This window comes from Palaemon carinicauda, unplaced genomic scaffold (genome assembly GCF_036898095.1).
Source record: "Palaemon carinicauda isolate YSFRI2023 unplaced genomic scaffold, ASM3689809v2 scaffold82, whole genome shotgun sequence".
NCBI classification, from domain to species: domain Eukaryota; kingdom Metazoa; phylum Arthropoda; class Malacostraca; order Decapoda; family Palaemonidae; genus Palaemon; species Palaemon carinicauda.
This window is the reverse complement of record NW_027172116.1, coordinates 39,395-61,754: the sequence shown is the minus strand read 5'-3', so window position 1 is coordinate 61,754 and position 22,360 is coordinate 39,395. Positions and strand designations below refer to the sequence as shown.

At 40.7% G+C, this 22,360-nt stretch overlaps 1 protein-coding gene across 1 annotated transcript in view; it reads left to right on the top strand.

Annotated features, from left to right (window-relative positions):
* The window catches only part of LOC137637535 (iron-sulfur cluster assembly 2 homolog, mitochondrial), a 53,946-nt gene extending 42,861 nt beyond the window's left edge, over positions 1 to 11,085 (top strand). Inside the window, exon 3 of the mRNA XM_068369695.1 lies at positions 10,770 to 11,085. Coding sequence (XP_068225796.1) covers positions 10,770 to 10,944 — 175 coding nt within the window. The 3' untranslated portion in view covers positions 10,945 to 11,085. The remainder of the gene's footprint in view (positions 1 to 10,769) is intronic.
* The last annotated feature ends 11,275 nt before the right edge of the window (positions 11,086 to 22,360 follow it).

The window sequence follows — 22,360 nt, the reverse complement described above, 5'->3', positions numbered from 1 at the left end:
GTGATCATATAGCTGATTCACACCCAGGGGGGTGGGTAGAGACCAGCATTACATGTTTACATTATTATGAGCTAAGTATTTTGTATTTCATTTTAGCAGTTATTCAAAATAACAAACATAAAATAAATAAGTACCTGGTAAGGAAGTCGACTTGAACAATTACTCTGCCTTTTTAAGTACGTCTTCCTTACGGAGCCTCGCGATCCTCTTAGGATGCTGAGCGACCCCTAGGATCTGAAGTATCAAGGGTTGCAACCCATACAACAGGACCTCATCAAAACCTCTAATCTAGGCGCTTCTCAAGAAATGACTTTGACCACCCGCCAAATCAAGTAGGATGCGAAAGGCTTCTTAGCCTTCCGGACAACCCAAAAACAATAATAAAACATTTCAAGAGAAAGATTAAAAAGGTTATGGAATTAGGGAATTGTAGTGGTTGAGCCCTCACCCACTACTGCACTCGTTGCTACGAATGGTCCCAGAGTGTAGCAGTTCTCGTAAAGAGACTGGACATTCTTAAGATAAAAAGACGCGAACACTGATTTGCTTTTCCAATAGGTTGCATCGATTATACTTTGCAGAGATCTATTTTGTTTAAAGGCCACGGAAGTTGCGACAGCTCTAACTTCGTGTGTCCTTACCTTCAGCAAAGCTTGGTCTTCCTCATTCAGATGGGAATGAGCTTCTCGTATTAACAGTCTGATAAAATAGGATAAAGCATTCTTTGACATAGGCAAAGATGGATTCTTAACTGAACACCATAAAGCTTCAGACGGGCCTCGTAAAGGTTTTTAAATAGAACTTAAGAGCTCTTACAGGACATAAGACTCTTTCTAGTTCATTTCCAACCATACGATAAGTTTGGAATATCGAACGATATTGGTCAAGGCCGAGAAGGCAGCTCGTGTTTGGCTAGAAAACCAAGTTGTAGAACATGTAGCCGTTTCGGATGAGAATCCGATGTTCTTGCTGAAGGCATGAATCTCACTGACTCTTTTAGCTGTGGCTAAGCATATCAGGAAAAGAGTCTTAAAGGTGAGATCTTTCAGGGAGGCTGATTGTAGCGGTTCGAACCTGTCTGACATAAGGAATCTTAGTACCACGTCTAAATTCCAACCAGGTGTAACCAAACGACGCTCCTTCGTGGTCTCAAAAGACTTAAGGAGGTCCTGTAGATCTTTATTGTTGGAAAGATCTAAGCCTCTGTGACGGAAGACTGATGCCAACATGCTTCTGTAACCCTTGATAGTGGGAGCTGAAAGAGATCGTTCTTTCCTCAGATATAAGAGAAAGTCAGCTATTTGAGTTACAGAGGTACTGGTCGAGGAACGGATACTGACTTGCACCAGTTTCGGAAGATTTCCCACTTCGATTGGTAGACTCTAAGGGTGGATGTTCTCCTTGCTCTAGCAATCGCTCTGGTTGCCTCCTTCGAAAAGCCTCTAGCTCTCGAGAGTCTTTCGATAGTCTGAAGGCAGTCAGACGAAGAGCGTGGAGGCCTTGGTGTACCTTCTTTACGCGTGGCTGACGTAGAAGGTCCACCCTTAGGGGCAGTGTTCTGGGAACGTCTACTAGCCATCGAAGTACCTCGGTGAGCCATTCTCTCGCGGGCCAGAGGGAAGCAACTAGCGTCAACCTTGTCCCTTCGTGAGAGGCGAACTTCTGCAGTACCTTGTTGACAATCTTGAACGGAGGGAATGCATATAGATCTAGATGTGACCAATCTAGTAGAAAGGCATCTATATGAACTGCTGCTGGGTCCGGGATTGGTGAGCAAAATATTGGGAGCCTCTTGGTCATCGAGGTTGCGATGAGATCTATGGTTGGCTGGCCCCAGGTGGCCCAAAGTCTCTTGCATACATCCTTGTGGAGGGTCTATTCTGTTGGAATTATTTGTCCCTTCCGACTGAGACAATCTGCCATGACATTCAAGTTGCCTTGGATGAACCTCGTTACTAGTGATATGTCTAGACCTTTTGACCAGGTGAGGAGGTCCCTTGCGATCTCGTACAATGTCAGAGAGTAGGTCCCTCCTTGCTTGGAGATGTACGCCAAAGCCGTGGTGTTGTCCGAGTTCACCTCCACCACTTTGCCTTGAAGGAGAGACCTGAAGCTTCCAGGTCAGACGTACTGCCAGTAGCTCCTTGCAGTTGAAATGCATTGTCCTTTGACTCGAGTTCCATAATCCCGAGCATTCCCTACCGTCTAATGTCGCACCCCAGCCTACGTCCGATGCGTCCGAGAAGAGAACGTGGTTGGGAGTCTGAACAGTCAGGGGAAGACCCTCTCTAAGGTTGATATAGTCCTTTCACCAAGTCAGACAAGACTTTATCTTTCCGGAAACCGGGATCGAGACCGCTTCTAGCGTCTTGTCCTTTTTCCAGTGAAAAGCTAGATGGTATAGAAGAGGACGGAGGTGTAGTCTTCCTAGTGACACAAATTGATCCACGGATGACAGTGTCCCTACCAGACTCATCCACAGCCTGACTGGGCAGCGTTCCTTCTTCAGCATCTTGTGGATGGATAGCAGGGCTGGGGGTTGATCGTCTTGTTCAGCAACGTCCTCATCAGAGGGTTCCTCATCCGAAACTGATGAGGAAACGGCAACGGAGTGGGCAACGTCTGACTCGCTGAATCCGGTCGCACTGGTGGATGCGTGACGGAGCCGGACGCAATATCATGGCACTGCTGCACAGTCTGTGAACTGTCAACAACCATGGGTGCGCGAGGAAGTACAGCGTCAACCCGAAACTGTCTAGACTGTCTGGGTATGCAGTCAACACCCTACCGGGTTGCTGAGGATGACGCACTGCGTCACAACAAGTCACCTCTGCTGGTTGTTGAACGTCTTCCTAGTGACACACTGAACATCAACAACCACCTCCGAGCGTCGCTTAACGTCAACGTGCGACTGGCAACCCACACTGGGTCGCATCAGTGGAGGAACCACCTCAACTGGCAGACGCGAGTAGGTTACCTCAGCGTCAACAGGGCGCACAACCGACCGGTTGGAAGGTTGTTGGCCAGAAGGTTCTTCTCCGCATTTAAGTCCTCTATCAAGGACACAAGTTTGGACTGCATGTCTTGCAGCAAAGCCCATTTAGGGTCTACGGGAGCAGGTGTGGCAACAGACGGGGTTAGCGACTGAGGCGGAACCATTTACCATCCCTGGAAGCCTTGTTATGTGTGACATAATAGTACAGCAAAACTTCAAAGGCTTGACAAAAGTTGAGAAGTTGACCTGTAAACAACTTGGAGCGTCTCCTGGCTAGGCGCCAGGGCGAGTCTACCAGAATTGAGAAGTCTATCTGGGCAGAGGCATGAACTCCCAAGCCGAGAACTTCTCTCGTGTCCTATCAGACTCTCGCTCTATAAGCCAGTTTAAAAGAAGGGAAATCAAAGGCTGAATCCCTAAAACTCCTCCTGGTGCAAAAACCAGTCGCCTAGCCAACGTAACGCTCTCAAGGAGAGCGAGAGAGCACTAGCTTAACAACAACGGCTTCGAAGTAGCTAGGCCTAGTGTAAGTTCTGACGTTTAGGCGAACGAGGAGCAGCAGTTACAAGATCCGGACGAAGATCTTTAAAAAATCATCATGATTTGATTAAAGTCCATAGGAGGCTGAGCAGCTTAAGGCTCCTCTCCAAATGACAGAGTCCTCAAAGGAATATCAGTAGGAGGGAGAACAGCACTTTCTCATCTACAGGAACCTTGTCCGATAAAAGCTAGGTTATCTCAGTGAGTCTCTCACTGGTGCATTAGTAGCAGACCCGAAGGCAACGTCATGTGACTGCTTGACAGTCTGTGAACTGTCAACAACTGAACTGTCAACCACAACAGGTGCGTGAGGACATACAGTGTTCACTCGAGACTGCTTTGACTGTCTATACTGAGCAGTCAAAACAACTCTAGGATGCGGAGGTTGACGCACCGCGTCAAAACAAAACAACTTGGACTGTTGTTGTACCTCGCGAACGTCAACGGAAGGTTCCGTGCGTTACTGAACGTCAACATGCGGCTGGCAGGGTACACTGGAACGCATGGGTGGCGGGACTCTCTCAGCTGTAGTGCGGCAGAAGGTTGCCTCAGCGTCCACAGGACGCACAACCGTGTTGGTTGTAGGCTAGAGGTTGGTGCAGTGTCAACCTTCTCCGCACGAAAGTCCCGCATCAATGACGTTAACTGAGACTGCATGGTCTGCAGCACAGACCACTTAGGGTCTACAGGAGCAGGTGCGGCAACAGACGGTGTGACTGCCTGATGCGGTACCGCTTTGCCTCTCTTAGGAGGTGAGCAGTCGTCGGAAGACTGCAGCGAGTCCGAACTGACCCAGTGGCTACAACTGGGCCGTTGGACTTGCGCGGAAGGGACCGACTTGCGCTTAATAAGCTGCGAGACCTTGGTCCATGGTTTCTTACGAGAAACCTCTTCCGCAGACGAGAAATAAATGGGCTCTCTCGTCTTTGTGTGGGTGGGGCGATCTTGGGTAGATACGCCCGAAACCACGGAGGGAAACGTCTGTTCGTTGATCAAGGCCTGACGAACCCATAAGTCGTTCGACATTACTTCTCCCCTGGGCTTGGGAGCTTGCAAGAGGTCCCGGACTAGGTGAACGACAGGCACGAACAGACGAACCCTCGGACGCAACACTGTAACACTTTGCGCATATCACTTTATCACTTCGATTTTCTGTTTTGCACTTATTACACTGAAATCGAAACTTTTACTGATTTCTACCTGAAACACGCAATTCTACCCTTCATAAAGGTAGTAATTGCGAAATCAGTCGTATAATGCAGCTATTAATACTAGCAAAAAACAGAAAACATATAAAGATAAAAAATTCAGTGGCTGGGAAAGAGACTAAACACTCGTTCAAATAAACTACGTTTACAATCTCTCACCGCACATAGCCTGGGGACAAGAATAAAACCCTAGAAACGTTTTACCTTCTTCCCCGTACAGCGACTAGGGAGGAGAGTAACACGAGAACAACGTTACCCGCTTGAACGGAACGTTTTCTCTCCTCTCTCTCCCTCCGTCTCTATCTCTCTCTCTCTTTCTCTCTTGATTTCGCACCTAAGAGAAGAGGCCAATGTATTTCGTCAAAAAAAACATGTTATTTGACTAAAGGAAAAAACTGAAAGGTTTTTCAATTAAAAAGTTCCTTTAAAATAGAATTTAAAACATTTAAGCTAAGAAAGAATGAACAAAACGTCAAAATCGATTTACTCTTACTGCAAAGTGAAACCGTGATACACTCTCTCTCTATCGTAACGATAGAGCGCATGTTGAACGTCCTGAACGTCAACAACTGCGTAGTCTAAAAAACTAAACGTTCGTTCATCTTTGAAAACAGTACGAAGACTATCAAAGAAATTCTTTCATAAAACATTAAATTTAAAAAATTTTAAATTCTTTAAATACGATATAACGGGCTCAACGTTGATTAACTTCGGTTCCAAGTTAGGACCGCCTACTATCAGGAAAGGTCGCATATAAACAAAACATAAAAATTTATTTTTATATGTTTATAATAAATGGAAAGTTAATCGAAGAGGCCTAATAATGGCGGAGAGATATAAAATATATACTGTAGATCTATAACGTGTTAAGCAAAATTACTAAAAACCTAAACACACTTCCGTCTAAGGGAAGGGTCGGCCATTTAAAAGTGAAAGAGAGTCCATACTCTCTTTGTCACCATAATTAAATCTATCCAAAACGAGTTCAAGTTTTGAGATGAGATAAAACACCTGCATAGCGAAAGCTCAAAACTAGAATAGTGTACTTCACCAAATAGTTGTGAAAACAAATCCAGTTAGTAACAGCGTATTAGTAGGTCTTGCCGGTAGCCCGACAGAGAGAAAATTGGTTCTTTGTTTGCTTGGAGTACTAAGTACCTGCTCGACAGATGGCGCTGTTGATGTACACCCCCACCTGCATAGCGATCGCTGGCGTATTTTGACCGTAGGTTTTTCTGTCGAGCAACAGAGTTGCAGCTATATGATCACCGGCTAAGTTTAATATTGAAAAACAAATTTTTATAGCATTTTTTTGCAAGGACGTACCGGTACGTCCATGGGGGTAAAGGGATGGCTTTTGTGAAACGTACCAGTACGTCCTTTGGGGGTAAAAGGGTTAAGGTAATCTCTTTGAATATTCTGACAACAGATGCTGCAGATATGTAAACCTCTTCCTCTGTTGCCAAAAGAGAGTTACCAGGGTCCTCCTGCTGTTTGAAGATACGTGGAACATGTTTATCACCGACCAGATCATTGAAAACAAAGCAAAAGTATGCAGGTTCAGATTTGATTTATCCTTTAGCATGGCATCTGCCTTCTGGGATGGGGGATCTGGAATCTAAGAGCAATACACCTCCATCTTTTTGTTGATGAAGTTTTAAATACTAAATACTTCTACATTTGGTCTTTTGCTCCAATGGCAAATCTTATGACTCACTAAAGCATGTAGAGGCCACTCTTTGGTAGCAATTATTGTTTTTTTGCTTAACCAAGTCAGCTAGTATGTTCAACTTCCATAGAATAAACCGAGATTGATGATTGTCCCCCTCAGATCCGTGTAAGATTAGAGCATTTCTGCTGTATGCAACAAGGACTCCGCCCTCGTTCCCCCTTTCTTCTAAATGTAAGCCTGAGCATGAAGTGACTTGAGTAATCCTGAGAGTTCCAGGAAGTTGATATGTAATTCCAATTCCTTCTCCGACTGTCTTCCTAATCAGTTAAGATAAGCTATAGTAAAACATCACCCTCTTTGGGAGGCATCCGTGTAAGAAGAAATTTCTGGAATTCTGACTTCCAATGTCACTCCTTTAACCAAACAAAGAGTTTTGTTCCATTTCACAGGTTCCAACTGGTTCTGAATCATTGGTATACAAAGTGTCCAGATTGGAAGTCCTGTTTCAATGACAATCAAGATATAACTGAAAATCCATCTTTAGCAGACCCATTGAAACAGACTTATCGAGAGATGCCTTGGTCTTGGTAGCTTCATCCACTTATGAACTGACAGTGCTCATCTGCTTGAACTTCTCCAACAAATGTAGGAATGCCTGAATCATCTTTTCCGATGAAAGATCCTAAAAATTAACTGTTGTCATTATCATTCCCAAATATAGAATCCAATGATTTTGAATCAGAATGAGAAGAGATTTCTCCACGTTGAGTAGGACTCCCAACCTTTTCAACAACCGAACAAACGTAGCTGCTGGACCCAAATCTTTCCTATGGATGTTTTCAAAAACAACAGAACTCACGATGGCCAGATATCTCGGCCATTTCAAGATTGGAACCATTATTCTGGTGAATACCAGCTGTGTCCCAAATCCAAAACATGAGCACCTGAATTGAAAAATATTTGAGTCCATAACTCTAGGGAGTTTCTTTAATTCTAGATGAATAGGAATGTGAAAATAAGCAAATGTTGAATCTATAAAAAACATCTAATCCCATTTTCTTACTGTCCCCAGAACTGTTTGTCCAAAATCCCAAAGTCCTACCATTGTTTTAAACCAACTTCCTTGGAGGTAAAGCCAAAAATTCTTGGTTAGGAGGAGGAGAAGAACCATGGGGGGGGGGGGGAGGAATCATGCCTTCTCATGACAGCCCACAAAGTGCCACTTTGTGTTCTATTGAAAGCCTGTTCTACAACTATCAATGCTATGATCCAAAATAGGACTAAAAGATAGGAGAAGTAATCAGAATGGAACTTCGGAAGTTCAAACTTGCAGCGAACGGTTTTATGTTGAACATGCTGACATGAATCTCGTCTTACACTTTGTGTGTAAGATCTATTTTCATGTTGTTACTGTTCTTAAAATATTTTAATTGTTCATTACTTCTCGAAGTTTATTTCCATATTTCCTTTCCTCACTGTGCTATTTTTCCCTGTTGGATCCCTTTGGATTATAGCATCTTGCTTTTCCAACTAGGGTTGTAGCTTAGCTAGTAATAATAATAATAATTACAGTACTATCATTTCCTGATGGATGGGTAATATTCGGAGGGGCATTATCATCACTCTCACTGTAATTCAATAACATTTTCCTTGCTAGAAGAAGCATTTCTTTTAGGTTTGGAATCTTTGACTTGACGAGTTCCAGCCACCAGCTGAACATCTCACTCCTTGAAAGGACCCGATAAATTTTCACACTAAGCATCTAAGAATGAATCCCTTAAATGATTATATGAATGCTCATCAAAGCCAGTAGTAGACATTGCAAATTAATATTTAGTTATCTAGATCGTGGATAAAGCGAAGCAACACTCTTTCCCAGTATTGTCGAGGAGACTGTAAGGTTGTTGACTGTTGAGGCATTCTTGAGCTTTGTTGTTGCCATCAAGGCTGCCGTTTCGTGGAATTTTGTCTGCTGTTGTAGAAATATTGTGACATCTGGCAACTGACTGTAGAATTTTTTTCTACATCCACAGTCCTTCACTTGAAGCATGAATCAGTGCATGAATAGGATGAAAAATATGAAAAAAATTATGGTAAAATATGTTGATTTATGTAAATTCATCAAAATAATGCTAAATACTTGAAATCAGTGTAACTTTGGGTTATAATATGACATGGATAATTCCACGTCGTGTAGAATAAAGATCTACATTTGATGGGATAGAAAACGGAGGGAAATTTTGACGTCACCAGCAGCTACGAATTTATGGCAGCTCTGTGTGATGGCAACACTCAGTATTCCACAGTGTTGTGTAGAAAAACGGCAGCGCTGGTTGCCATACACTGCAGTATGATCTCGACACTCCACTGGTGAGGGTAAGACTTCTGGTGAAAATTTAAATTTTTAGGATTTAGGAAAGACGTCGATATTTAACCAGCTTCAAGAAGGAAGCCATATGAAACTCAAGTGAGATTCATTGAAATAACAACAACAATTAGTATTTGATCAGACCACTAAATCATGTTTTTATATAGGAAGAGTTTGCTTGAAGGAATTGCTCCTAAATACTAGTTGATATTTGGAGCTTGGTTAAACAAGTTTAAGTTAAAGAAGTGAATACCTAAGTAAGAAAAGACTATGAAAAGTACATACAGGAATCAATGCAGCTGAAGATCAAAAGAGATGATACAAAGAACCTTTCATATCATCTAAAGTTGAAACAAGACATTGTGTAAGCGTTATCCTATTGCAGGGATGATGAAATTTACTCGTGCATATTGTTAAGTCGCTTCGTGTTCATTACTTTCACCTTCCGTTAGTTGCGTTTTGTAATGAAATGAAAGGAAAAATGTGGTTTTATTTGTTTACTTTTGAATTATGAAATGTCTTATTGATTATTGACAATACTAAAGGTCCTTAACTTACCAAACATTTGGAGATACAAGCACAACTCCATCTGAAAATAACAAAGATAAGATAAAGAAATATTGTAATAATACAATATTATATCTTTTAATACAGTAAGCAAAATGACATTCAGAATAACCAGATATCTATTTCATATGAAATCCGACTATTTTGTCGACTTTTGTAGATGGAAATCCTAGGCATGGGATTCAGGTTAGGACTATCATAGGCCAAAATTTAACCCTTTTACCCCCAAAGGACGTACTGGTACGTTTCACAAAAGTCATCCCTTTACCCCCATGGACGTACCGGTACGTCCTAGCAAAAAAAAATGCTATAAAATTTTTTTTTTCATATTTTTGATAATTGTTTGAGAAAATTCAGGCATTTTCCAAGAGAATGAGACCAACCTGACCTCTCTATGACAAAAATTAAGACTGTTAGAGCAATTTAAAAAAAGGATACTGCAAAATGTGATGGGATAAAAATAACCCCTTGGGGGTTAAGGGTTGGAAATTTCCAAATAGCCCGGGGGTAAAAGGGTTAACAACAAAATTGGACTTACAAACAGCTTGTAAGTTGAGGACCTCCTGGTGGTGGTGGTTGGGGGGGGGGGGGGGGCAGTAGCTGTAATGAACGACACCTCGTAGTAACGGGATTTTGAAGAGGGAGAAGTCCCATTAGAAAGGGACCTCTGGTAGTGGTATCACTCACCCAAGTTTTAATACCGACACCCTTTAGGGTTGAGCGAACTGGGTATATTCCTGGCATTCCATGCAACTTTTTTCTCTGGTAAATTTAACAGTATTTGTACCTTAGAAATGGTGCTTTAAGGAGAATTTCACTTGGCGACACAGGTTGAGCCCAGAAATAGTTTTTTCCTTCATCAAAATGCCTTTTTTTTTACATGTTTTTAAAGGGTATTCATTTTGTAATTTTTTCATGTTAGCTCAAATTTCAAAAAAACCTATTAATGTGAGGTATATCTGTGATAAGTCTCTGTACCATGGTCTTGCACTGCCTTGGGTTAGAGATCTCTTGCTTGAGGGTACACTCGGGCACACTATTTTATCTTGTTTCTCTTATTGTTATTTTTTTGCTTGAGGGTACACTCGGGCGCACTATTTTATCTTGTTTCTCTTCTTATTGTTATTTTGAAGTTTTTATCCTCTTGTTAGGTTCAAGTTTTTATAGTTTATATATAAAAGATCTATTTTAATATTATTATTGTTCTTAAACTTCTCTTGTAGTTTTTCCTTACTTCCTTTCCTCACCGGGCTATTTTCCCTGTTGGAGCCCCTAGGCTTATAGCATCCTGCTTATCCAACTAGGGTTGTAGCTTAGTAAGTAATAATAATAATAATGATAATAATAATAATAATAATAATAAGAAACTATTTGATTTTATGATGTCTTTCTGTTGTACTAATAGTCCTCCCTTCTCAGGGTTTTCGAGAGAGACGGCGTCCGCGTCGTGATCGACGAGACGTCAATGGAATTCGTGAAGGGATCTACCATCGATTATCACACCGAGCTCATCCGGGCGGCTTTCCGACTTCTAAATAATCCCCAAGCAGAAACGGGATGTTCGTGTGGGGCGTCGTTTTCTATAAAGATATAGAAATTAGGAGATTATGCTGTGTATATATTTGATGAATGCTGGAAGGTAGTTTTAAGCGATGAGATAGGTGTGTAAGAATTGTGCTAAAAAGGTATTCTGTATAAAGTACTGTACTTATGATGTTTTCTGAAATATGAATATTTATTCCCTCTCATAAAAACGGATTTTGAGCGAAGCGAAAAATCTATTTTTGGGTGAGATGGCCATGTCGTCCTGATGGAAGTTCCTATAGGGTAGCTTCCCTATAGGAACTTCCATCAGGACGACATGGCTTGAGCCCAAAAAAGAGAGATTTATTGATACTATAACTGCTGCTATTATAGCTTTGTTAACATTTTTCCTTATTTATTAATGATATCCGAGAACTATTGTTTTGAGTACAGGTACGTATGTCTCTCTTTTTTCTTTTGAAGGCCATATATTTTTTTATATACATAGGCTATAGAGAGGAAGTGTATTCTTTTCTTGGCTGCTGGAAAGTTGAAATATTTAAAATTTAATAAAAAATCATTTTGGATTTTTTTTTTATTAAATTTTAGATTTTTTTTTAATGAAGTAAGGTTAAATATGAAGGAGAAATATTTAAAATTATTTTTAATTTCTGTTACCCAGCCAAAGAAATGGAGCTGGCCATGTGAAGTGTGTGTGCCTTAAAACATAAATCGCTTATGTTTTGCCGTAGAATCGAGAGTATTTAGGTGACTGATAAGTCCAAGGAGGATTTGTTATGGATAATAGACGCTTATAGTCAAGATTTTTATTTATGAAATAAAACCATATAAATTAAATTGGCTTATTCTTTCGTATACAGTTCCACGGAAATTAAAGAGCTTTTAACGTACCCTAGAGAATTTTCATGTTATGTGATGGCAACTCAAATTGATTTGATCATCATAAAGTGTACATTAACCCTTTTACCCCCAGGGTATTTGGAACTCTCCAACCCTTAACCCCCATGGGGTTATTTTTTTTCAAGCACATTTTGCAGTATATTTTTTTTAAATTGCTCTAACAGCCTTAATTTTTGTCATAGAGAGGTCGGGTTTGTCTTATTCTCTTGGAAAATGACTGAATTTTCTCAAAAAATTATCAAAAATATGCAAAAAAATATTTAAATGGCATTTTTTTGCAAGGATGTACCGGTACGTCCATGGGGGTAAAGGGATGGCTTTTGTGAAACGTACCAGTACGTCCTTTGGGGGTAAAAGGGTTAAAACACATGCTACTTTGGGTATACCAAAAATTTAAATTCAATAATAAAATCTATTATTTACTTTGCTGGGTGGTAGATACCGTGTTAGGTGGTATATCTTATCAATCCATGTTTGCCAACGGTTATAAAAGGGGATGAGCAACTAGGCGGAATAACGAGATCTTTGCGTGTGGAGAAAATGCCCCCCTGAATCTCGATGAAGTCACTGGCAGTAGGATGACAGATTGGGTTTAAAGCAAAAGGCAAGATGTCTTTTCATCTTTTACTCCTGATGCCTGGCGGATGATCTTACTGGAATTAGTATGGAACGGCAAGGGTCACTTGCCTTAGATATGCACTACTTATCACAAGGAACTGGCTATCCTTTAACCCTTTTACCCCCAGGCTTTTTGGAAATTTCCAACCCTTAACCCCCAAGGGGTTACTTTTTTCCCAGCACATTTTGGTGTATATTTCTTTTAAATTGCTCTAACAGCCTTAATTTTTGTCATAGAGAGGTCAGGTTGGTCTCATTCTCTTGGAAAATGTCTGAATTTTCTCAAAAACTTATCAAAAATATGAAAAAAAATTTTTTTATAGCATTTTTTTGCAAGGACGTACCGGTACGTCCATGGGGGTAAAGGGATGGCTTTTGTGAAACGTACCAGTACGTCCTTTGGGGGTAAAAGGGTTAATGAATTTAGCCAATGAATCCTCTGAGGCCTTTTGCATCAATAGGCGTAGGAGCAGATAACGATGATTTGCTTTATTTATCGAAGCAAATGGCTTCCCAACTTCTTAATAATTTTTTTCTTTACCCTACTCTCTCCCTGCACCCCTTCCCCTGTGATGCTCTGCAGACCTGATAGGTGGCGCTACCAAGTGAACACATTACAGACCTATTAATACTAAGAGGATAAAGTTGGAGTCACCGTAGACCCGTACATATCCTAAAAAGTCGCTTGATATCACTAAAGTCAAGAGGAGAGAGGGAATGAGTTAGCTACTTGACAAATATTTTGATAATCAATTTTAGTAAAATTACATTTATCTAAATGAAGAGTTGGAAGACCTAGGCCTTCATGGCTGAGGAGTGTGAAGTAGGAGATGATGAGTGGAGAAGTATTGATTTAAAAGCTCAAGATAGAGACGACTGGAAAAATTAAACTTGGGCCATAGGAGATGATAAAATTAATCTAATATGGTTGTCATCATGGTTATTACCACACAATTTGAGGTGGGTATGTGATGGAGAGATAAAATGTAACTACTGTAATTTTGAAATTAAATTATGTCTAAACAAAACAGATTCATCTTTTCCAATAAAACCTTATTAACCCTTTTACCCCCAAAGGACGTACTGGTACATTTCACAAAAGCCATCCCTTTACCCCCATGGACGTACCGGTACGTCCTTGCAAAAAAATGCTATAATAATTTGTTTTTCATATTTTTTGATAATTTTTTGAGAAAATTCAGGCATTTTCCAAGAGAATGAGACCAAACTGACCTCTCTATGACAAAAATTAAGGCTGTTAGAGCAATTTAAAAAAAAATATACTGCAAAATGTGCTGGGAAAAAAATAACCCCTTGGGGGTTAAGGGTTGGAAATTTCCAAATAGCCTGAGGGTAAAAGGGTTAAGTATTCCATGTTTACCCCAGTTATGGAATGCTTATTAAATTTACTATGCTTTATCTTGCATAAAGCTAAAAGCCTTGCTTTAGTAACGTACCTAACCAGTATGTAGTTATCTCAAACAAAATGACCGACAACCGTACACTCTTTACCTTTGATATCTGTATGCCAACCGAACAAAAAACTAATGTTCCTTTGGGGAGTCTTTCAGAAGAGGAGTAACCTAGGGTGGTCCAACAATCCCTTGTTTTATAATTATGAATTTCTTTAGTGAAATTTTGTCCTACTCGTTTTGTAACGGCTGCTCCGCCGTCTGAGTTTACTCTTGGCATGACTTTCTTCGACTCCTACATTTACGAAGTCAGTTCTCTCTTGTTCTTCCAAGAGGGCCATGCTCTTACTGGGAGACTGGTTGGAATCCAGGAGAAGTTTAGGAAAGTCTGCTTAGAGCCCAAAGTTCTGAAGAACTAAAGAAGAGTTAATTACAAAATATTTTGTAAAATTGATTTGGTAATTCTGTACACTGTACCTACACATTCAGTCACTATACACACACTGAGTGAACATTAGCACTTGGGCCAGAAATGTAAGCCAAGGGAAGGTTTATGTATATGAGCTCTTGATCTATTCTTCTCTCTTGGATTCTGATTGCATTTGGCAACCTGGAATCCTATGACTGAAGAATCTTGTGAGTCCTAATATATCACCTAAATCCTTCAAAGTAATTGGTCCTTCAGCCGGCTCAAAAAGCAGAGTGCCTCTCATTACCCCTAACACTATTTATTAATGCGAGTGAGACGAGAGAAAGAAGTTTCACAATAAGAAATGAAAGCTTGTTTACCCGTGATAACTTCAAACTGTGTTCTACTAGACTATAAAAATTAAAAAAAACAAAGAGGAAGATAAATGACAGAATAGTGTGCTCGAGTGTACCCTCAAGCAAGAGAACTCTAAACCAAGACAGTGGAAGACTATGGTACATATTCATAAATCTTATCTAAGGTAAGGAAAGCATTCCAATTCTGCGTGCCAGACTAGTTCAAGGAATTTGGGAATCTCAAATATGACAAACTTTAAGTCATTTGTATTCTTCCTAGCCATATAAATCCGAGTCCTTGAGAGTTATGGAATGTCTCCTGTTTTAAAGGATGAAAAGTTTGTATGCACATAGGAACATCTAATCTAATCCTGAACTTGCAAGGCTGAAAACAGAGTTCTCAAGATATTCCATCCATCCATCCATATACCAAGGCACTGCCCCCAATTTTGGGGGGTAGCCGACACCAACAATGAAACAAAACAAAAAGGGGACCTCTACTCTCTATGTTCCTTCAGCCTAATCAGGGACTCAACCGAGTTCAGCTGGTACTGCTAGGGTGCCACAGCCCAACCTCCCACATTTCCACCACAGATGAAGCTTCATAATGCTGACTCCCCTACTGCTGCTACCTCCGCGGTCATCTAAGGCACCGGAGGAAGCAGCAGGGCCTACTGGAACTGCGTCACAATCGCTCGCCATTCATTCCTATTTCTAGCACGCTCTCTTGCCTCTCACATCTATCCTCCTATCACCCAGAGCTTTCTTCACACCATCCATCCACCCAAACCTTGGCCTCAAGATATTACCTCGCATTAAAATAATAGTACAGTGATTTCCGTAATGGATGAACCCAAAGCTGGTAGATTTTGTGTGAATTCCTCTGTTGTGAAAAGAATATCAGGATTATTTTAACTAAATCTAACTACATTAGTAATTCCCTACTTCTAAATAATCTATCTATATGTCCAGGCACTTAGTTTTTTCCCATATTTACAATGTTATATGCAAAAATTATCAGTGAAATATGACTCTTCATGAAATGGCTGTGGCGTGGCCAACGATCTCCCCTGTAAAATAGAGGACAAATGTCCGGATATATATGTATTCCGTCGTGCTGAGGGGTGAGGGAGTAGTCATACCCTGGTGAGAGGGGGATACATGAATTGGGGAACCAGTGTGTTGTCGTTAGGAAAGGGGAATGGGGTGGGAAGGGTTGAATCTGCTGGGGGTAGCCAACATGAAACAAATGAAAAAAAGGGAACGTTTCCTCTCTACGCTCCTCTCAGCCTGAAGAGGGACTCAACCGAGTTCGGCTGGTACTACTGGAGTGCCACAGCCCACCTTCCCCCGTTATCCACCACAAATGAAGCTTCATAATGCTGAATCCCCTACTGCTGCTACCTCCGCGGTCATCCAAGGCGACTGGAGGAAGCAGCAGGGCCTCCCGGGACTGCGTCACAATCGCTCGCCATTCATTCCTATTTTGTAGTGTCAACTAAAAATGACAGTACAAACTATAAAGGAAAATCATATCTCTAGTTCTCACCTTTTAACTTGACTCTTCCATGTAAGGAAAATCATATCTCTAGTTCTCACCTTTTAACTTGACTCTTCCATGTAAGGAAAATCATATCTCTAGTTCTCACCTTTTAACTTGACTCTTCCATGTAAAGAAAATCATATCTCTAGTTCTCACCTTTTAACTTGACTCTTCCATGTAATCTAGGTCATAATACATTCGATAGCCTCTCTTCCTTGTCTTAATACTTTAGCCCAGGTTCTGAAATATAGTAAAGCATAGAATTTCTAAGTACCAGTCTCTAATTATAAACATAGACTGAAATATGGTAAAGAATATAATCTGCAGTATACAGTATAGACAAACTGAGATTATCTTAAAAAATAAAATAAGAATTTTGAGACTATAGTATCTTAAAACACACAAACTTAAATCTTAACCCATAACTTGGATATTCATAATAATTATATATTAAATACTACTAAAATAGATAACTGAAAGACATTTATTTCAAAACATCACTTCTGAAGCTATTGGATCAAGACCTCCAATGAAGAACGATGCAAGATCAACGCCACCAGGCCAAAGGAATGAGTGTGGAAGGAGGATGAATCAGACATCTGCAGCAGCCTACCTTCGTCCACCTAGCCCTAATAGCCATTCGTTCTCGTTGCGATTGCTTAAAGGAAAGCCGGGACGGGCATAGCATGGTCAAAGGGAGACCGGAATAGTGGCCCGCACAGTCTGTATTTTGTATGCAACTTTTCGACAACTGAGGACACTTTTTGAAAACATTTATTAGAGTAAAAATGTCTTAGAAACCCCTCACAATTAGTATAATAAGATGGCATTTTGTGTCCATTATATATATCTATGCTTATACAAAATCAAATCATTGTTCCCTATCTGTTTCCGTATTTCCTTTCCTCACTGGTATATTTTTCACTGTTGGAGCCCTTGGGCTTTGTGTTAACTTAATTCAGGAGCCAAATAAATATCGATGATAACAAATCAACTATTTATTCCTGAATGGATTTATTTATAATACGAAGTGTTACCTTCACGGCTGACAAATAACGACTCCCCATACAAGAAAAGGCAGGAGGCGAAAACCATTACAGTAGACAGATGTAAACAACATAACAGTGGTAATTATTATATGTAAACAACTGGTCGTTTGACCTTACACCTGTTGAACGACAATCATAACAAGATGTGGATAGAACTCTAGTATACTTCAACTTCCTTTTTTCTTTTCCTTTTTTTTTTTTTATTGGATCAGGAAATATTTACCTTCAGAGTTCCATCATAAATAATGAAAATAAATGTACATTACAACTTAAGACTTATCTCTATCCAATGTTACAATACAAAGTTTATACTATTCCTTTTACAAAAATATATTCAATTACATTGCAAATCTGACAGTTTTTTGTCTTAATCTTCCACTTCGTCTCGGTTCCATTATTTCTCCCTCGGTACTTTCAAACTTCATCTGTGGATCTTCATCAACATCTCCTCGGTATTCTCGAAGTTCGGTACTTTCAAACTTCATCTGTGGATCTTCATCAACATCTCCTCGGTATTCTCGAAGTTCGGTACTTTCAAACTTCATCTGTGGATCTTCATCAACATCTCCTCGGTATTCTCGAAGTTCGGTACTTTCAAACTTCATCTGTGGATCTTCATCAACATCTCGGTATTCTCGAAGTAATCTACGGTTTCTCCATAGCAACTTTCCATTTGATAACTGGGCATGATAGCTTCTATTCCGTAAACCAGCTTTGACTATTTTTCCCCTCTTATCCCATTTCTTGGATACTGGGTCTTGGATTCGAACTTCTACCCCAGGCAAGAACTCTTTCAGGTTTTTGGCGGATGCGTTGTACCACGTTGCAGTCTTCATTTCTCTTTCTCTTCTTTTCCTTTCTGCTTCTTCAATTTCTTCCGCACTTTCTTGCTGAAAAGCACTGTGATGAATAGGAACAGTAGATCTGAGAGGATGTCCAAACACTATTTGGTTCGGTGACCGTCCATCTGCTCTTGGAGTGTTTCTTAGTTCCAACATTGCTTCTTGAAATGTTTCGTCCACCGTTGTTTTATTTATCTTTTTTAGTAAGGTCTTGACCTTCTTAACAAAGGCTTCTGCATGCCCATTACTGCTTGGGAAATGGGGTGAGCTTTGGCCCCACTCGATGCCCTTCCTCTCTAGAAACTTCTGAAATTCTGCGGCTCGGAATTGCGGTCCACCATCTGTTCGGATCCGTTATGGGTTTCCCATTATTGCCATCATTTTTATCATTGCCCCCACAATAGATCCTGCTGATGGATCATCTTTCCATTCATGGACCATCGGATATCCACTCAGGCGATCAGCATAAATCAAGAAATGTCTGCCATTGCAGTAAAATAGGTATGCAGATACACATTCGAACGGTCGAGATGGTAATGGGTCTGATTGTAGTGGTTCCTTTCCCAGGCTGGGTAGATGGCATTGGCATGTCTCACATTTCTCTACTAGCTGATTTATGTCATTTGTGATACCAAGCCAGTATACACACATACGGGCACGCTGCTTCGTTCTTGTAATTTTTTGATGAGCAGTATGCAGTAGATTAAGAACTTCTCGTCTCTGGCCTTTTGGAATTAATATGCGCTGCCCATATATCACAAGGTCTTCGTCAATAGCTAATTGGTGCCGTATGGCTTTACACTGTTTCACACATACAGGTACATCTTCATGTCCTACATTGTCATTCCTGACAGCAGTTACTAATTCCATGTATTCTGGATCTCCTCTTGCGGCTTCACGTAACTTTTCAATGATGAGGTCGGTGCATCCTTTCCCATCCATTGAATTCTCACTTCCTATTGATGCGATCCGAATAGCCATCAATGTACGTCCCTGGAGATAGTCTTCACCTTCATCTGGATCCTCCATGGGTGCTCAGCTAATCTGCGATAGCATGCTCCTTACCTTTTCTCCATTCGACAGTGAATAATATTGACTTTGGAGTTCTGCCTTCAAATTCTGCAATTTAACATTTTCAACCTGGGTCAAAGAGTATTTGTTGAATATTGACAAGAGAGGACGATGGTCAGTAATCACCGTAAACTGTGGTAGTCCAGACAAATATAACCTACTTTTCTTCAATGCATATCTGATAGATAGAGCCTCTAGTTCTTTCATGGAGTACCTGGTTTCAACATCTGTCAGGAACCTGCTTCCACAACTGATGAGTTTCCATCCATCTTCATGTCGTTGAAGCACGATGAAGCCAAATCCATTTAGTCTGCTTGCATCAGTTTCCACACGAGTTTCCCGAAGTGGATCAAATTGTGCAAGAACTGGTGTTTTTACGAGAAGTTATTTCACTTCATTAAAGGCTTCAGTATGTGCTGGCAACCATTGAAACTGATTCCTGGTTTTCAAAAGTTCCCTCAGCGGCGTGTTCGCTGCACTAATGTGCGGGCTAAAGGATCCTAACTGATTTACCAATCCCATAAAACTTCGTAGTTCGGTGATATTTGTTGGCGTTGCAAAATCTGCAATAGCATTCACTTTCTTTGGATCTGCTTCTGTCCCATTTTTGGACAAAACATACCCAGCAAACTGCACTTGTGGTTGAGCAAATTTGAATTTTTTCTCATTCAATGAAATGCCATGTTCGATGCACCTGTTTAGGAATGCCTGTACATCTTGTATGTGTTCCTTATACGTCCTACTTGCAATCAGCACGTCGTCCACCACTTTATGGGTTCTTTCCAAACCATCAATTGCCAAGTCTCCTCTGAAATTGTAACTGTCACCAGTGCTGATGAATCCCATAGGTGCTCTCTTGTACCGAAATCTTCCCCATGGTGTTAGGAAAGTAGTAAGATCTCTTGAATCTTCATGCAACTCTAATTGCCAGTAACCCTTGACAGCATCACATACTCTGAAGTATTTAGCACCATGAATCACTTCATTTATAGCATCCTTTAGTGTTTTGGCATTGTGTACCGTCCTATTTACTTGCGAATTGAGCTTTGTGAGATCGACCGTCATTCTGATCCCACCATCTGGTTTCGGGATTACAACGATTAGATGGCACCATTCTGTTGGTCTATCTCCAACTCGTTCTATGACATCCTGATTAATCATGTTCTCCAGCTCCTTCTTCACTGCATCCCGCAATGGGTAGCTCACTGGTCGGGAGGCATAAATTGCAAAAGGTTTTGCATTTTCCTTAAGCTCTATTCTCATCGGGGCAGTTTACATAGTTTTTAACCGTCCATCAATGCTGAACACTTCTGAGTAGTCTTTTATGATCTGGTTCCTCGTGTTTATGCTGAATTCCTCCACTGGGAATTCCTCCACTGGGCTATTTCTTTCAGTACACCAAAGATCTTTGATAATACGAACTGTTTTTTTCATAGGAAATGGGAAATTTTCATGCACGATGAGCAACTTCTTGCAGGCATCAAGAGATATATACATCTCCTCACTTTTAACGTCACTACAAAAAATAACATTTTCCACACATTTGTTGTCATTACCATGTAACACTAAATCAGTCTCTCCAATAACATTTAGTCTTTTGCCATTAACACTTTCTAAGTAGTCTTCACAGAAATGGAGGTCCTGTTCACCAAGCATCAAATCCTCCATCATTCCCACACCAGCGACAGTCCTCTCTGCTCCTGTATCGGCGATGACGCATTTTCTGATGACATGACTCTTCAGTGGGTGATGGATGTCAACTGACAACATCGGACGTTTCTCAGTACACCTAGAAATGTCGGCGACATGCTTGCGTTTATCGGCTTTAGGAGACGATTTTATAGCGTTTTCCTTCCTCGGACTTTCACAGGCCTTACTATAATGGCCAAGGCGACCACAATTAAAACACTCCTTTCCCATTGCTGGACATTTTTTTCCTTGTTGGTGGGCTGAAAAACCACATCTGCGACACTTTGCGGATTCATCTATAGAGGATTTGTTGGCATGACTTTTTGTTCGCTGTTGACTTTTGCTTCTTTTCCGGGTCTGCAATCTATTCATATCAACACTATAACCTCTACTCAATCTCTGATCTTCTTCCCCTGCCAACTCACGGTTGCGGCATAAAGTGATCGTCTCACGAAGGTTAAGTGCAGGTTTCTTCCCCAACAGTTCCTGTCTTACACTCTCATCGCGAACTCCGGACAATATAAGAGTGGCAATCCATTCATCAGCACTCATGTCTGACAGGTTGACATCCTCTGCTTGCTCCCGAAGATCCACCAGAAAATCGTCAAATGACTCTCCGGATTCTTGCTTCCTGCGAACAAGCTTGTAACGGTCTACTGCGATGTTCCGTTGTGATTTAAGGTGTCCCCTAATCCTCTCTATGATTTCACTCAAGCTTAATTGTGTATCCATTGGGATTTCCATTGCATGGCGAATTCTTGGAAGGAACTCTGGTGTGCAAAACGTCCAAAAAGTCGCGATCTGGTCCTCTCGAGTTTTCTCCCCTAGCTTCGCCACCTGTGCGTAATTTTTCCATGTAGCCTCCCATCTCTTGAAAATCTTCAAAGTAGTACCATCATCTAGTAACTCTGGGGGTCTAACAGAAATTTTTGTTGTCTCACTTCGGCGACTTCTCTCAACTCCCGTGGTTGTGATATCGTTTAGATCAGCCAGAGGTGTGACTCGTTCAAGGATAGCAGCTAATTCTCGTTCGCGGCGCTCCTGTTCACGTGTAAAGCGTTCTTCCTGTGATTGCATCTGCTGTTGTAGCATTTGCAACATAGTAAACATGGGATCACTTGCCGCAAAAAATGTAGTTTCCTTGTGCTTTTCAATATGAGTCTTTATTCCCTCCTCAGTGTCGTCTATCAAATTGGACCTTTCGATGGTTAATTGAAGTAGTTTTGATAATCTTGATGTATTATCCTTGTTGTCATAGGGAACTCCAAGAGCCTCCAGGTAATTCTTGATTTCATCACTATCTAAATCACCAATATTTTCTTTAGTGAGGGCAAGGGCTTCCTCACAAAGTTCTGCAACTATAGGCATTGTAGTGATAGGGTTATTCTTTCTTCTTGTAGATATCTTCCTTGACGTTAAAAATAAATTTTGGTGGTTTGCGTGGAATACCAGTATATTAACCTATTTCCAAATCTTTTTAAGGGGTTTTTGACTTCACTAATATGTGGAATATTTGTGAAAAAAAAAAAAAAGATTCACAAGTTCTTAATATCTGTATTAAACTCCTGCTTTATAA